Here is an 18,250-nt window from a genome sequence, read left to right as displayed (position 1 = left end):
ATTAGTCTCTCCTCACAGAGAGTAAAGTGACAAAGGCAATAGTATTTTAGCAATTTTGTTTTCAAATGGAACTGATTTTTTTTAAGATCTGGGAATCTGAAGCTTATCCATGGACCATAATTTAAGAACCCAAACTTTAACCACTGAGAAGAACAGTTGGTTTCTAAAATAGGATTTAAAGATTCTTACAAGAAAGGCTTATTAAAAAAAAAAAAAGAGTATACACCAAATTGTTAAGAATAATTAATTCTAAAGAGCTTAATTCCAAAGAAATTTCACTTTGTTAGTTAAACACTGCTAGAACAAATACTATTCCAATTACTTTTGTAGTTAGGGGAAAAAAATTCTTGTAAATGGGAGAAGCTCACTGAATCAACCAGTAGGTACTAAATAAAATGCTAACTGAATAGTCATTAAAATGCTAGGTGTGGTGCACTGGCCAGTATTGCTAAGTGGTTAGAGCATGGGTCTGCAGACCAAAGAGTCACAGGTTCAATACTGGTCAAGGGCACGTACCTTGGTTGCAGTTTGGTCCCCAGCCCTAGTCAGGGTCATGAGAGAGGCAATCAGTCAATGTGTCTTTCTCACATCAATGTTTCTCCCTCGCTCGCTCTCTCTCTCTCTCTCTCTCTCGCTCGTTCTCTCTTCCTCCCCTCCCTCCCTCGCTCCCTCCCACCCACTCTATCTGAAAATAAATGGAAAAATATCCTTGGGTGAAGATTTTTTTAAAAATGCTAGGTGTGATTAAGGAACTAGCAGTTATGAAAAATATTTTTGGGACAACTAGGAAAAACTAAATGTGGACTGACTATTACATGATATTAGAGAATTACTGTTGATTTTCTTAGCTATAATAATGCATATATTGGAAAATATCTTTAATTTTGAGATACATAACAAAGTGCTTAAGGTGTGAAGTAGAGTGATGTCTGCAACTTATTTTATTTTATTTTATTTTATTTTATTTTATTTATTTATTTATTTATTTATTTTTTTATCCTCACCCGAGGACATTTTTTGTTCAGATAGAGAGGGAGGGAGAGAGAGGAAGAGAGAGAGAGAGAAACATCGACGCGAAGGGACACATCGAGTGGCTGCCACCCGCACGACCAACCAGGGCCGGGGACAAACTGCAACCGAGGTACGTGCCCTTAGCGGGAACCGAACCCGGGTCTCTCGGGACCGCAGGCCGACGCTCTAACCGCTGAGCCAAACCGGCCAGGGCTCTGCAACTTATTTTAAAACGATTCAGCCAGCCCTGGTCAGTCCGGCACAGTGGTTAGAACACTGGCCCGTGGACCAAAGAGTCGTGAGTTCTATTCCCAGTCAAGGGCATATACCTAGGTTGCAGGTTGAATTCCTGACCCCAGTCAGGGTTGTGCAGGAGGCAATCAATCAATGCATCTCTCACATTCAATGTTGCTCTATCTCCCTCCCTCCCTTGCTCCTTCCCACTCTAGCTAAAAACCAATGGAAAAAATATCCTTAGGTGAGAATTAAAAATAAAACAAAAAACACAATTTAGCCAAAATAATAACACACAAAGAAATTTAGAGACAAACCAAATATGGCAAAAGGTTAATGGGTATATGAGTGATCACTGTATAATCCTTTTAACTTCTCTGTATATTGGAATTTTTTCACTTTAAAAAATTGGAGGAAAAATGCTACCTAAAAGGTTTATTTCCACAGAATCTTTTTTTCTATCCTCACCCGAGGACATTTTTTTTTCCAATTTTTGTACAGATAGAGTGGGAGAGAGAGAGAGGGAGAGAGAGAGAGAGAAACATCGACGTGAAAGGGACACATCGAGTGGCTGCCACCCGCACGACCAACAAGGGCCGGGGACAAACTGCAACCGAAGTACATGCCCTTAGCGGGAACCGAACCCGGGTCTCTCCGGACCGCAGGCCAACACTCTAACCACTGAGCCAAACCAGCCAGGGCTATTTCCACAGAATCTTAAAACTGGGATATGTTCTACTTATATGGGGTACCTAGAGTAGTCAAATTTCTAAGGACAGAAAGTAGAATGGCTGAGGGGGAGCGGGAATAGAGGGGATACATAGTGATAGGAAAAAATAAAATAAAATAAATGGTGGGAACTGAGTTTCTGATGTGTGAGAACCTCTCCCCACCCAAAAGAAAGTAGAATGGTAGTTGCCACGGGCTAAGAAAAGGGGAGAAAGGAGAGAGTGGGGAGTTAGTGTCTATTGGGTACAAAGTTTCAGTTTCAAAAGATGAAACGAGCTTGGGAAATGGTGGTGATGGCTGCACAACAATGTAAATGTTAATGCCACTGAACCGTACACTTAAAATAGTTAAAATGGTAAATTTTATATTATGTATGTTTACTACAATAAAAAAATAGAAATAAATAAAAATTGTAAACACAGATATATCTAGTATAAAGAAAAGACTGAGCCCTGGCCGGTTTGGCTCAGCAGTTAGAGCGTCGGCCTGCAGTCCAGAGAGACCCGGGTTCGGTTCCCGCTAAGGGCACGTACTTTGGTTGCAGTTTGTCCCCGGCCCTGGTTGGTCATGCGGGTGGCAGCCACTCGATGTGTCCCTTCACGTCGATGTTTCTCACTCTCTCTCCCTTCCTCTCTCTCCCTCCCACTCTATCTGTACAAAAAATGGAAAAATATCCTCGGGTGAGGATAAAAAAAAGAAAAAGAAAAGACTGAGTTAAAAAAAAAAAGACAAACAGATATATACTGAATAGAATTTTCTGGGTTTCCTTCCAATCCCTTCTCACTCCTAGCCCAAATATTCTACTACCCTATCACCAATTAAAAGACCATAGGAAAACCCTGGCCGGTTTGGCTCAGCGGTTGGAGCGTCGGCCTGCGAACCAGAGTCCCAGCTTTAGTTCCCACTAGGGGAATGTACCCAAAAAAAAGAACATAGAGCACTGGCCGGTTTGGCTCAGCAGTTAGAGCGTCAGCCTGCGGTCCAAAGAGAACCAGGTTCGGTTCCTGCTAAGTGCATGTACCTCGGTAGCAGTTTGTCCCCGGCCCTGGTTGGGTCGTGAGGGTGGCAACCACTCAATGTGTCCCTTTCATGTCGAGGTTTCTCTCTCTCTCTCCCCCTCCTACTCTATCTGAACAAAATATGGAAAAATGTCCTCGGGTGAGGATTTAAAAAAAAGACCACAGAAAAGTCATAAACAGGAAGAACAGGAGCCCAAACAGAATTAATGCAAACTTCCTCATCATCCATTTTTCTCCCACCTTCCACTCTGCATTTCTGGGATGGGTATTGACACTTCTTTATTTTTAAATCCTCACCCGAGGATATTTTTCCATTTTTTGTTCAGATAGAGTGGAAGGGAGAGAGAGGAAGAAAGAGGGAAAGAGAAACATCGATGTGAAAGAGACACATCAAGTGGCTGCAACCGAGGTACGTGCCGTGCCACTAGTGGGAACCAAACCCAGGTATCTCCGGACCGCAGGTCAATGCTCTAACCGCTGAGCCAAACCGGCCAGGGCAGTACTGACACTTCTATTTTAAGTGTCAAGGAACACAGTCCCTCTGAATCTCACCTCTTCCTACTGTACTCTGTGCAACAGTCCTTTAATTCTCACCACAAGCTGGTGCTTTCAGTTCTTGTCCTCAAAAGGGAATTCCCTGACGCATGCTAATCCCTTCACTTCCCACACAAGAGAGTTTGCATCTACTTACCAAAATCTGCTAAGAAGACTTGCTAGTTTTTGTAGAGGCCATTTTTTTCCTGTTCTATTTTGGAGCACTCCAGCTCCAGGTTTTCCCAACACCACCTAACTGCAATCTGGCAGTGAGAAATCAGTTTTCCAATAATCAGGACCATCACCCTGCACAGGAGGCCCCAGTAGTTCATCTTGTGGAAGCTTCAAAATATTAATGCTGCTCCTTGATTCTAGCTAAGCAGCTGCCTGCCACACATTCTGCTTCCTGAGCCCCCAAAGTAGCATGCCTTACCTTTGGTGTCCTGCATGACAATCGAGCTATACTTTAAGAAGGTTATTAGCAGGTTACTGGTCTGTACATCTGCATCCAGTGGGAGTTCCACAGCACTTATAACTGCAATAGAACAATAAAATGCAGTTAGCCTATACTACTTAACACTTCTATCTCCAAAGCCAATTTGCCAGCAGATAAGGAAATCACTAAATAAGGTTTTTCCTCAACAGAGGGAGGACCAAGAGCTTATCATAAAACCTTCATCTAGTCTTCTTAGGCCCCTGGAGCCTTCCTACTTCCAAGATTAAGTCCAATGCCTTCTCTCACATCTAGGAGAGCCAGTCTCCAGAAACACTGCTTTTCACCCAACATCCTAAAAAGGGTATTTTTTCTTTTCTTTTCTGTTCTTTTTGTTAATTCTCACCCGAGCATATTTTTCCATTGATTTTTAGATAGAATAGAAAGGAGGAAAAGAGCAAGAGAGAGAGAGAAAGAAACATCAATGTGAGAGAAACACATACATTGGTTGCCTCCCGCACAACCCCAACCAGGGCTGGGGATCAAACCTGCCCTTGACCAGAATCGATCCTACGACCCTTCAGGCTGCAGGCCTATGCTCTAACAACTGAGCCAAACTGGCCAGGGCAGGGTGGTGGTGTTTTTTTTTCAGTTACAGTTTATATTCAATATTATTTTGTATTCATTTCAGGTACACAGCACGGTGGTTAGACAATCGTTTACTTTACAAAGTATTCCCCCTGATATTGCCAGTACTAAAAGGGTATTTTGATTCCACTTCTAGCTCCAAATAACCCAAAAAGGTTCAGGGTCCTTCCTAAAGGCACTTTAATGTGTACCTAAGGAAAATTTCTGTACTCCATATAAATGAGTTTTGCTTTGATGAGTCTCCTGCTTAAAATAAATGACAATTCATCCCTAATAAGGAAAAATCTTGCTCAATTTTGAGAATAAGCCTTTAGGCTGGAAATACCCAAAATAGAAGGGAAAAAAGTTAAGGCAGAACTACATTCAAATTGTACTCCTTAGTCCCTTACTTTTAGTGAAAGGGAGCCTAAAAGAAAATACCAGACTGGCCTGGCTGGTGTGGCTCAGTGGTTGAGTGTCCACCCATGCACCAAGAGGTCGCCAGTTTGATTCCTGGTCAGGGCACATGCCCAGGTTGTGGGCCCAATCCCCAGTGGGGGGCATGTAGGAGGCGGCCAATTGATGTTCTCTCTCATCGATGTTTCTGTCTCTCTCCCTCTCCCTTCCTCTCTCTCAAAATCAATAAAGAAAAAAAAATTTATAAAAAAAGAAAAGAAAGAAATAGCCCTGGCCAGTCTGGCTCAGCAGTTGGAGCATCGGCCTCCGGACCAGAGAGTCCCGGGTTCGGTTCCCACTCGGGGCACGTACCAAAAAAATAAATAAATAAATAAAAGAAATACCAGACTGAAAATAGGAGGACATTATTGTCTGGGACAGCCTGGGAACTGACTTTTATATACCCTGCTACTTGCTGTTTCCAACAGAAACTACCCTGCCACGGCTCCCATTCTCTAAGGCACCGTCCCAATGAACAGTGAGGGACCAGAACAGGGCTGACACACACAGAACAATCTTACATAGATTCCCCAAGTTTCTAGTACTTTAAATTAGACTTAGACATTTTTTTAAGTGTTTTACACTGTCTAAGACATAATATATAAGCAAAAGGAGGCTCATAATGGCCCAGACAAGCTAGAGAATCTATAGTTTTCTGCTGTATTTCCACCCATGAAGACTCAGCTGAGTTTGGGATATTATTCATAATATGTATTCATACCATAATGGGTCCCTCTGGAGTTATTATGATATATGCAGAGAACAGTTATTAACAATGGGAAACGTTTGAATATTATGGATCTATAATAAACAGCAAGCACAGCAAAAAGCTTCATGAGAAGAAATCAGCATGCCCAACCCCTGGCTGTTTTCCCACAGTCCAGCTCCCAAGAACTAATAAAAGACAAATATATTTTCATGTTGAAATACTAAAAGTTCTTAATTCATGCTATGGGCAAATGACCTGAGACTGTCATTTCAAACTACTACAGCCTATTTTGAAGCTTAGAGCCCATAATTATTCTTTTGTCCAATGCAGAAAGGCATCTAACTGGTAGGTGGAACTTTTTTCCCTACTCTCACACAACAATAACTGAAAAACAGTCTTATCTGATATGTAGAGATATAAAAGTATATGTATTTTGACTATACCAGAAAGTCCTCTTATTCCAAGGCTGAGTTGTCCAATGTCAAGTCTGAGCTGAGAAAAAAATGTTACAGCTAAACTGTTGGCTTTCAGTGATATACCTTTAAATATAACTGGGCTACTAAGCACCACTATAATTAAAAACCAAAACCTGAAAATAAGGTTATAATATTCAGGACCCCTACAGAAAGGAAACGAGTTAGGAGAGGGGGGAAAAGAACATAATAAAAGAGAGAGAATAAAATCCCTCACAAATGAAAATCTCCTTCCTAAGGAAGTTATTCTTTGATCTTTGGCTTCATAATTCTTCCTGGCAGCCTTTGTGAAGGGAGACAATCATTTGAAAGTGGGCTGACTCCATCTTCCCACAAGAAAAAACAAAAGCTCACTAGTTGTAGGTATGTAAGCACAAATCTTGCCATTGCATAATCAAGTGTGTGGGTGGAAGTGTTCACAATGAACAGTTTGAAAGGCAGTTCTCTGAAGCATCCAAAACCCTATATCACATGGAACTCAGATGTGTGTGTGTGTGTGTGTGTGTGTGTCCATGGTAACCAGGCAGGCTTTATCCTTAAAGAGAAAGAAGAGTGTTTCCATTGGATTACTCAGTGACCTCAATAAGCACAGACAAGTAGACAATCCTCACTACTTGTTCTTTCTCATTAAAATAATCTGGAATTTGTCTTTCAATTTTATTTATTTATTTATTTATTTTTAATCCTCAGTCGAGGACATTTTTGCATTTATCTTCAGATAGAGTAGGAAGGAGAGAGGGAGGAAGAGAGAGAGAGAAACATCGACTGGCTGCCACCCACACAATTCGAACCGGGGCCGGGGCCGGGGACAAACTGCAACCGAGGCACGTGCCCTCAGCGGGAACCGAACCCAGGTCTCTCTGGTCCGCAGGCCGATGCTCTAACTGCTGAGCCAAACCGGCCAGGTCTGTCTTTCAATTTTAAACAGGTCCAATTTGCTACCACAGACCTGAATATCACCGGCACCTCCTTGTCATGCTTCTGTACCAATACCACTTGTACTACCTTGAAATGCTATTGCCACAAGTCCAAAATGAAAAAAAAAAAAGATCAAAGAAGGTCATTTCACATACAGATGGTAGGGAGGCACAATGAAAGTTAGATTTCCTGTATTTCTTTACCCAAAATGAGGTCAACATTTGAGGTAAAACATCAAGTATTAACAAAGATTATTTTTTGGTTAAGGTACTCTATCAAACATACTCAGCTTATAGTAGAACCAGCTCAGGTGACACAAATCTTATTAGACAAAATTCAGTTTCTTTTCTGTTACCTTGTTCTTAAGTTACAGCCATAAGACTTATAAAGTGGACATTTTTGTTGTTATTATTTTTTCAGGGGAGAAGTCTTAAATACCCACCAAACTCCCAATGATAATACACTTAAAGCTTGTCATTTTCTAAGTGGGAGTGGCTAACAGACACATAACAGTGAGTAAATCCCAGGTTCACTCTCTCATTTATTCAACATATATTTACTAAGCAATGACCAAGCCAGGTACTATGCTGGGCAGATAGTAGTGATAGAAATAGACATGGTTCCCTGCTCTGATTCATGTCTTGGTTCTTAGTTGCAACTCTCATTAACCTTAGACAAACCACTTATTTCTCTGGCCTCAATTCCCTCATTTGTCAAATGGTAACATGAGATAACATTACTCTTTTACATTTATGTTAGTGAGATATTAATAAACTATCTCATCTGAGCCTCACAAGTACCCTGAGAGTTTGGCAGGACAGGCATCACTGACCTCTGAGGTCCTTTTAAGATCTAGCACTTTATGATTCAACCTTTTCCTGAGGAGGATATGTTGTAATTATGTAGCTTCTTATACAGAGAAAAGTACTTAACTATCTTTTCCAAAGTCTTCTATGGAGCTTCAGGAGTCCTGAAGGACAGTATTTTTCAGACAATTTCTTAATTGAAAGAATAGACAACTGTGTTCTTTGTTCAACACAACTATGCTCACCCTGAAAGATTCATAACCATATTAATCAATAAAACAAAAGAGGCTGTAGGCTTACCATCAGAGGAGGGCGGTGTGGTACCAAGTGGTGTGACTGGGGTTGTTGGAACAGGACTGACAGGGGTTGTCACCAAGCCTATCTCTGGATGACTCTGAAAAAGAACACAGATGGGTAAGGAAAGAGAAAATCCAGTTCCAAGTATCCTGATTAATATCCTTTCTGGTATCCCTGGCCTCAGAGGCAGAAAGCTCACTGAGGAAGGACCGCTTCTACATTTAGTTCCCATGACTACCAATTACTGTTGATGCTTGCTAAACACTAATAAGAAGCTCTGTGGGCTAGTTCTTTCCAAGCAACTAAGTTCTCATATAATTTTTTTCTGCAGAACCATACAAATAAAAAATTGCACTGAACAAATACAGAGGATTATTCTACAAAAAAGGGGGAGGCATTTGCAGTCCTATCTGAACCTGGGAAAGGAATACTCTAATCAGATAAACCTCATCTACAGACTATTCTGATGACCACACAGTTGATAACAAATGCAGGTGAGTCAATGGGATAACAGGTACTATGAAAAGAGCTATGCAGATGACAGCCTTCCTGTTCCACAACAAACAAGAGTGTGTGGGATGGGGAGGTAAAGACATGGGGTACACATCCACTGGGGACCAAAACAGATGGCTCCTCTGTCCCTGACTTTCTTTAGCCATCCCTGCCACATCAGCTCTTGAGAATTAAGCTGAGTGGAAGTTACTCCCTCCTCCTCCCTAAAAGCTTTACCTCCCTTTTATCTTCCTTTAAAATCAGTTACAGAATTCAGAAAGTGGACAAGGAACATATTGAGAATAGTAAATTAAGTCTCTTAGGTTATCGGTCTGAAAAATTATGTGTCCTCCTAGGCAGACCCTAAATCAGCACACTGCTTTTTTTTTAATGTTTTTTTTTTTAACCCCCACCCAAGGATATTTTTCCATTTATCTCAAATAGAGTGGGAGGGAGGGAGGAAGAGAGAGAGAAAAACATCAGTGTGAAAGAGACACGTCGACTGGCTGCCTCCTACATGACCCTGGCCAGGGCCAGGAACAAACAGCAATCGAGGTATGTGCCCTTGACTGGAATGGAACCCATGACTCATTGGTCCATGGGCCAACACTCTAACCGCTGAGCCAAACCGGCCAGGGCACCAGCACACTGCTTTTTAAGCATGACTTTGTTAAACTCAATCTGTGGATCCCATACACATCTGCCCTTTGAGAAAAAAAATAAAATAAATAAGCAAACCTTCCTTTAAAAGAAACCTAATACATATTTTAAGCAGTCTGGCTTTAAAATGAAAACACTTTATCAATTTTTTAAGACAGCTTTCATGTACAGCACTTGGGTTCTCAGCCTATTTCAGTCCCCTCTGTTCCAACTACTGAGGCTATCTCTTAGGCAAATGACCCAGCACTCAGTATTGACTTCCTGCTTATATTTGTAGACCATTTTTTCTGTTAATAGTTAACCATATGCTAAACAGGATATTTTTTTTTACTTTTCTTCTCTAGAAATTGGTAAAACAGTAAGTGACTTGACCTATTTTATCTCCAGTTGTAATTCCAGTGGTTTAGAAAGCAGAGAGACTGATATAAAAATTCATATGGGCAGCCCTGGCTGGTGTGGCTCAGTTGGTTGGGCATCATCCTGTGCACCAGGAGGTTGCCAGTTCAAGTCTCCATCAAGGGCACATGCCGATGTTAAGCTCTCACATCGATATTTCTCTCTCTTTCTCCTTTTTCCTCTCTCTCAAAAGTAACCATTCTTTTTAAAAAATTCATATGGGTAGATAATACCAAGGGATTTCCAGGGAGCCAAATGAAGTAATCTCAACTCATCTGGGTTAATAGAATCAGTAAACTGGTCAAAACTATTAACTTTACATGTTATCAGACCCACTTTGCACCAGATGGAAACATACATATTTGAGAACAGCATGAAGCAAAGGCAACTGATGCAACTCTTCGTTACCACCACTTACCAATGCAAAGCAGGGCTTAAACGGGCAAAGCCAGAAGGCTTGTCAAGGGAGTGAATCTGTATGAAATTCAGGAAGAAAAAGGATTGGAGTGTTTAATATAACCAACCTGAGCTAACACTGTGATGAAGTTGCGATTTAAATGAACAGCTTCATAAAGTGCCAGAAGGATAGCCTCATTGGTTCTAAAGAAAAAGAGAACAAATTGAAGAGGTTCATATAGTGGAGGAGTTAGAACAATATAACCATCAAGATAAGATTTCACACCAGCTCATTATCAATCCTTTTAAGTTTCTAATGCTTCCTTTACAGTCAAACCTCTGTTCTCCAAAACGAGACCCATCTCGAACAATGCAGTTCTCGACTAAGTTGTTCATGGAAAGATCATGTTGTTCATGGAAAAAATGTCTCAATTGTTGAACAAACTTCAGGTCTTGACCTAACAACCCTTTCATGCTGATACATCAGCATGACAAAAAGCATCTCTCAGGCCACAAACATAGGAGAGAAGCACCAGTATGAGTCAGTTTACTGCTAAACATCTCAGGAAATTGTGCTGTGAATATTTTTGTGTATTTTGCTTTTGTTACTGGTGAACTGGACAAATATGCCAATTTTAAAACATAAAGAGGCCATCAAGAGTGCTAATGCACCTGGCCTGTGTGGCTCAGTTGGTTGGGCATCTTCCCTGTGCACTGAAAGGTTTCCAGGGGTTGTAGGCTGGACCCCTAGTGGGAGGGCTGTGTAGGAGGCAGCCCATTGAAGTCTCTCTCTCCCCCTTCCTCTCTCTCTAAAAATCAATTAAAATAAAAATAAAAAAAGTGCTAATGTTGATAATGATGTGAAAGAAACAGTGATCACAGGCAACTGAAGAGGTAGAAAAACTGTTGTTGATTTGGGAGAAAGAAAAGCAGTTAGCCCAGCCAGCGTGGCTCACTGGTTGAGCATCGATCCATGCACCAAGAGGTTGCCGGTTCAATTCCCGGTCAGGGCACATGCTCAGGTTGTGAGCCCAAACCCCGGTAGGGGGCATGCAGGGGGCCAGTTGATATTCTCTCTCATTGGTGTTTCTATCTCTCTCTCCCTCTCCCTTCCTCTCTCTCTAAAATCAACAAAGAAAAAAATGTACAAAAAAAAAAAAAAAAAGAGCCCTGGCCACTTTTGCTCAGTGGTTAGAGCTTCGCCCTACGGACCAGAGTCCCGGGTTTGGTTCCTGCTGAGGCACGTGCCTTGGTTGCAGTTTGTCTCCAGCCCTGGGTGGGGTTATGTGGGTGGTGGCCACTCGATGTGTCTCTCTCACATCGATGTTTCTCTCTCTCCCCCCCCCCCAAATCCCCACTTCTACTGTCTCTAAAAATTAATGGAAAAAATATCCTCAGGTGAGGATTAACAATAAATAAATGAAGTGATATAGGCAAAGAGGAAAGACATTCCAAAGCTGGGGCTCAATACACAAAACCAAAGTAGAAGTTTCTAAGAGCCTATTCTCAAGAAACATTTGATATTATCACCAGAAAAGTTTGAATCTGTAAAAGATTAACAAGAGGTAACATTTCACACTCTCATATCCAGTTGGTGAGCCCACATTAAGTTCAAGTCACCACTGTACAAAAATATCAGGCACTTACTGTACTGAGATTTTCTCATGAGCATCTGCTATGAACATGTTGCCCACCTGTGGAAGAAAAGGGGAATTGCACACTTACAGCAGGAAAATACAAGAGGAACTCTGCCTAAGAAGCCATTAATCAGTAAAAAACAAGCTATTTGCTACCCAAGGGAATTTGGAACTCTGGCCCACCAGTCACACTCACACCACAATCAGCCCACTTTGAAGATCTTAAAAGAATCATAAGTAATAACTGAAATAATGAGAACTGCACTAAATCATGTCTTCTTAAAGGAGCTTAAAAACAATCCTAGTACTTTTGTCCAGCTCTCCTTTTCAATGGGTAAGTTTAGTAATCGCTGACAACAAGTTAATGTTAGCCTAGGCATCCTCATCATTCTGCATCTTTCCTGAAAGTTGCTTTGTTAAAGTAAAAAAACTTATTAAAAAAGAACATCACAGAAAGTAGGCTAGTTTCATCCAACATAGAGCTGTCTTCAGGGGAATACTTGAATTTCAGCTCAGAACTGTCTATATGCAATCCATTGTCCATCTTTCAGATCACAAAATCTTTAGTTTGTGTCTGAGGCAGGACAGCCAAATAAGTAAAAGTTTCCTCCAATATGTATAATATCAGAAGCACTGAGCCCTGGCCAGTTTGGCTCAGCGGTTAGAGCGTTGGCCTGGGGTCCAGAGAGACCCAAGTTCGGTTCCCGCTAAGGGCACATACCTCGGTTGCAGTTTGTCCTGGCCCTGGTTGGGTCATGCGGGTGGCAGCCACTCGATGTGTCCCTTTCATGTCAATGTTTCTCTCTCTCCCCCTCCCACTCTATCTGAACAAAAAATGGAAAAATGTCCTCGGGTGAGGATAATAAAAAGAAAAGAAGAAGCATTGGGAAAGATGCCCATCCCTCTAAAAATACCTTTCCACCTATTTACTGATGTCCAATCCAAAACTATGCAGCTGGAGCGTCATTTGTTTGTTACAAAATTTTTCTTCTTGGATAAAAGGCAAAGATCCCTGAGAGCAACATATTTATATCTAAGTCATTTAACCAAAAACCAATATAGCGTTCATACTGCTCTGACCTCTGAGAGACTTTAGTTACTGATGTTTCAGAGTTAAAGAGCTTATCAAGCCCATCCTGAGAGTAGGCTCTAAGAAAGGAGGAGGAGAAAAGGCATAGGCATTGGGGGCGAAAATTGCCTTTTGGGGAGTTGAGGGATGACTGTTTCTTGCAATGAACTCAAAATGATTTTGCCCTAGTGCTGATAACTTAACTACTAACACCCAAGAAGACTTTCTGAATCTGCCTAGGTTCTAAGATCTGCTATATTTACCTCTTAAAAATTAGTTGCAGATTATCTGGCCCAAAATGCCTATGATGCCAAGGTTGAGAAACCTTGCTCAGCAATCTGACAAAATGAACCAATAACTTTCCTAGACAAATAGACCTCTCAGCCCATTAAGCCTTTAGACGAGTAACTCAGATCCCCTGCATCAATCCCTCAAATCCAGGACCAGCTATGAGGAAACAAGTGGCCACAGCAGACAGCCAAGGAGTGTTAGATTGAGATCTAAACCCTCCTATTCTGCGTTCCATAGGGTTAGTCCTCTAAAAAAGTCAGCTTTTTTTTTTTTTTAATCCTCACCCGAGGACATTTTTCCATTTTTTGTTCAGATAGAGTGGGAGGGAGAGAGAGAGAGAGAAACATCGATGTGAAAGGGACACATCAAGTGGCTGCCACCTGCACGACCCAACCAGGGCCGGGGATAAACTGCAACCGCGGTACATGCGCTTAGCGGGAACCAAACCCGGGTCTCTCAGAACCACAGGTCCACGCTCTAACCGCTGAGCCAAACCGGCCAGGGCACAAAGCCAGCTCTTTAGAAAGCAGAAATCTAACTTAATATGTACCTTTATTGTAGCCTTTAAAAACGAAATGAATTAATTTGAAAAAAATCTGTCTCAGAGAAATCAGAGCTCTCCTTTCCCCTATCTCACTTAGGTTTGAAAATCACTAAAAGAGATATAGCTCTCAAAATAATCTGTTCTGGTCCGGCCAGTGTGGCTCAGTGGTTAAATGTCGACTCCATGCACCAGGAGGTCACCGGTTCAATACCTGGTCAGGATACATGCCCAGGTTGTGGGCCTGATCCCCAGTGGGGGACATGCAGGAGGTAGCCAATCGATGTTCTCTCTCATCGACGTTTCTATCTCTCTCTCTCTCCCTCTCACTTCCTCTCTCTCTAAAATCAATACAGGAAAAAAAAATTTTTTAAATAAAATAGTCTGTTCTGCCCGGCCGGTATGGCTCAGTGAACTGAGCATTGTCCGGTGGACTGAGAGGTTCTGGTTCGATTCCTAGTCAGAGCACATGCCCAGGGTTTCGGGCTTGATCCCTAGTACAGGGCATGCAGGAGACAGCCAATTGAAGTTTCTCCCCACCCCACCCCACCCCCGCCTCTCTCCAAAAAAAAAAAAAAAAAAAAAATCAATGAAAACATATTTTTAAAAAATAGCAAAAATCTGCTCCAAGCAACCCTCTCTGTCTCCCTTCATCATACCATCACCTCAAACATCTAAACTTCTGAGTCCAGATTTGTCTACCTCTACAGATCTCTTACATTTCTGAGCAGGAGAGAAAAAACAAGTAAGACTTACCATATTTGTTAAGGCAGAGAAAAAACTGCTCTGGTGTTCTTCTTCCTTGTCTTTATACTGCCTAAACAAAAATAATTAAATTAAACTTTAGTATTATTTTACTATTATTTATCAAGTATGTCTTTGTCCTTAGCATTCTAGGTAATGAGGGCAGAGGACTCATAGAATTCACTGACTCCAGAAAACAAAAACACTATGACAATCTAGTCACTGCAGTTTCCCCTGTAAACTAAGAGGCACGCATCTGCTCTTGAGGTAGTGTGTACCAAAGTGCCTGGCTACTTTGGTAGAGACTTAGAAAGCAAGCTGCAAAAGTGTGAAACTGCTCTAACATATGGCTGATCCAGTTATTTCCCAAACAGACTATTCCTTGAAAAGTCTGACAGTGAAATTACTTCAAGACTGTAACAGTGAAAATTTTGTTTGTTTCTGAAGGAAGAGGATGGATGAAATCTGTGAGCTAAACTATTTGTGGAGATGAGACAGATCTGAAATTCCAATATCCAGTTATGTGTGAGGAAAGTATGGAAAGAAGCAAGAAAGATCGTGCCTGGCCCTTGCTAGGACTGGGGACACTTCTGGTTTCCATTCATTGATTATCATATCCTTCCCCATCCACAACAAGAGGAAAAGCAAACACCAATGAAGACAGCCCCCAGTAGAGACAGGGACTCCAGGAAACCACAGTTGATCCCTGATGAAAAAGAAGCATCTGGCAAATCAGACCTAATTCAATGTTTTCTCCTTTTATTTATTTTTTTAAGCATACAAAAAAAGCAGTGCCTCACAACTTTTTTTTTTTTTATCCTCTCCTGAGGACATTTTTTCTATATTTTGTTCAGATAGAGTGTGGGAGGGAGAGAGAGAGAGAAACATCGACGTGAAAGGGACACGTCGAGTGGTTGCCACCCACACGACCCAACCAGGGCCGGGGACAAACTGCAACCGAGGTACATGCCCTTAGCGGGAACCGAACCCGGGTCTCTCAGGACCTCAGGCCGACGCTCTAACCCTGAGCCAAACCGGCCAGGGCTTCACAACTTTTTTTACATAGAAAATGATATTTGTGTGACATGCTGGGCTGAATGGAAGAGCCTGCTTGTGGATGAAATACCAGTTAAAATGCTCTACAACAAAATACTAAAGGTTGCAAAGAGTGTGCCTAATTGTTTAAAGAAAAGATGGACACTAACCTGGTGGCTTCTCTCCTAGTATCAGAAACAACCCCTGCTAAAGCCATCCAGCCAAGCTACAGCAAAGACATCTACCAGCAGCTGTACCTCTGAATACTCTTCTAACACAGGTAAGCCAAGTTCACCCAAACTCTAACAAACCTGTTTCGTACTCAACCAATTCAAATGAAAATTAAACCCTTCTCTTCTGGAAAGGTGGACTTACCTGTTGTACTCAGATAAAGCTTGAGCAATCACAAGCCCCATTCCCTAGAAAGAAAAAGGACAGCACAGGTGAAATAAGGAGCTGGTGGTGATGTTATGATTAGGCCAGGAAAAACACTAATTACATCCCCCTGATCCAAGCCCAATAAGTTCTACCTGAAAGCTGGCAAGGAGGACAGAAATTCTGAGAGGCATTGCCAAAGCATCAAAAGGAACTTCTTTGGAGATATCTCTCTGATCTAATTATCTTACTGTTACTTAATAGAGTAACGGGGTGAAACAGACAAGTCCAGATCACTAACAATTTCACTGGGTTCATTTTCATCTCAAAAGAGAAGACTGAGTTAGAGGCTTCAAACAAAAAAACTTTTATGTCTCTAAAACAACCACAATAAAAGTGACAATGAGTCCCATGCTAAATGAAGGTGCATATAGACAAGTCACTCTCTTTCAGGCCACAGGAATATAGGAGTATGATGAGAAGAAGCATCCAATAAATGTTACAGTAACTTATCAACTTTCCTTCCAGAATCTGCTAAGCACAACACAAAGATCAATTAAGGCCACAAGATGAATCATGTGCACATCTATTCATAAGGGAAATTAGAAGAATGAAGAGGACAAGATGGAAAGAGAATAAACCAGACACCTGGTCATCTTTCTCCTCCCTATATTCAGAGATCAGATGTTATTTCCCAAACTTTCAAGGATATATTGTAGCAGATATATACCATCATCCATGTTTCAGATTCACCAAGTCAAGTTATAAATATCATCTAGCTAGTTCTATAAGAAGGAATATCCTATCATTTAGTCACCTGAGCCTTCTTTATTATTTTCTAACTTTAGCTTTAATAGGATATAATTGACATATAAAATTATAAGCTATTTATAGTATACAGTATAGTATTTTGATATATCATCTAAGTCTTCTTATTCTTGGAAATGTAACTTATTGACTCTGTAGGACAGTCAACCTCAGCACACTACAACATAAAATATAACCAACTATTTCATCATGATTAGCAAGCAAATGTCCGCTCAAACCTTCCTTCCATGATATGAGAAGATAGAATACAATAAGATAGTTTCAGTAATGCTCTAAAAAGAAACACCGATTCCCTCTTTTATAGTCAGATGAAATTAACACAAAAGCTCTCTGCTTTCTAAATATCCACTGCAAGTAAGTCCTCTGAAAGTAAGTCATCAAAACAATACACAAAGATCCAGATACTCACATTGAGCGTGGCCTCATCATCCACAATAGACAGCTTCACAATATAAGGATTCACAGACTGTTAAAGAAGAGAGGAGACTTAAGGTGAGTATGACCTACTTAAGAACCCATTAACATCCTGGCCAGTTTGGCTCAGCGGTAGAGCATCGGCCTACAGACCAATGAGTCGTGCAGGTTCGATTCTGACCAAGAGCACGTACCTCGGTTGTGGTTCATCCCCAGCCCTGGTCCAAGTCCTACGGGAGGCAACCAGTTGATATGTCTCTCTCATGTAGATGTTTCTCTCTCTCTACCTCTCTCTCCCTCCCACTCTATCTGAAGATAAATAGAAAAATATCCTTGGGTGAGGATTAAAAAATAAGAAGAACCCATTAACTAGTTAACAAAGTGTTAACAAAAACACACCTATCAGGCCCTCTCACTATGGCAATGCTCCTACTACCCAGACCCAACCCATCTTGCAGAATGACTGCCCCCATTTCCAGTAAGTCTCTCAAAGTGCATGGGCATTCACCAAGCACGCGCAAGCGCACAACATACACAAATTCTGTTCTTCCTGCATTTTCCTCTAGGTTGAATCAGCTCAAGCCTATGTCTGCCACTTCTTCCATCTTTCCCTCTTGTTTCTAAAACATAAGTGAACACTCCACAAAACTCACTTTGTCCTATCCTGCCAACAATTTACTGAGTCCATAGGGACGACTGTCTTTTGGGGGATATAAAAGCTTCTTTGCCATAAGGTACAAATTTGTAAGTTGCTAACTTACTTTCTCATCCCAAAGGCTCCCTAACCATTCCACAAACAATATGCAAGGACTGATTCACCCACCCGTAAAACAAAGCCACCTGGGGGGTGGAAAGTGGCAGCTGCTTAACAGCCAGAGAGGCCATTTATGGATCCGATACCCAAATAACACTGCAGGGGAACTGAAAAAAAAAAATGATGTAATTACCCAAACTACAATCTGGCCAGGACGCTGGGATTTAATGATTGTCCCATCACTTATAGCATTGGAAGATTTCCTGAGTTTTTCCAGACCCAATCTCAGCTGGGCAGCATATGGAAATGAACATATATTTAAACTCATTAAGCAGTTAGGCCATCTCCTACTGGTGAGATGAGAACCAATGA

General features: G+C 41.4%; 1 protein-coding gene across 12 annotated transcripts in view; it reads right to left on the bottom strand.

Moving 5' to 3' along the window:
* Nucleotides 1-18,250, bottom strand: part of ARMH3 (armadillo like helical domain containing 3) — a 177,387-nt gene that overhangs the window by 126,588 nt on the left and 32,549 nt on the right. For all 12 annotated transcript variants that reach the window (XM_036264616.1, XM_036264617.1, XM_036264615.1 and 9 more), the window contains 7 exons: nt 17,120-17,176; nt 15,883-15,926; nt 14,485-14,545; nt 11,838-11,884; nt 10,319-10,394; nt 8,250-8,343; nt 3,961-4,062 (listed from right to left, as the gene is read on the bottom strand). In XM_036264616.1, the coding sequence (XP_036120509.1) occupies nt 3,961-4,062; nt 8,250-8,343; nt 10,319-10,394; nt 11,838-11,884; nt 14,485-14,545; nt 15,883-15,926; nt 17,120-17,176 (481 nt within the window). The remainder of the gene's footprint in view (nt 1-3,960; nt 4,063-8,249; nt 8,344-10,318; nt 10,395-11,837; nt 11,885-14,484; nt 14,546-15,882; nt 15,927-17,119; nt 17,177-18,250) is intronic.

The sequence above is a fragment of the Molossus molossus genome, unplaced genomic scaffold (genome assembly GCF_014108415.1).
Source record: "Molossus molossus isolate mMolMol1 unplaced genomic scaffold, mMolMol1.p scaffold_m16_p_17, whole genome shotgun sequence".
Taxonomy (NCBI): domain Eukaryota; kingdom Metazoa; phylum Chordata; class Mammalia; order Chiroptera; family Molossidae; genus Molossus; species Molossus molossus.
Note: the sequence above shows the minus strand (reverse complement) of the source record. Positions and strands in the feature narration are given on the sequence as shown.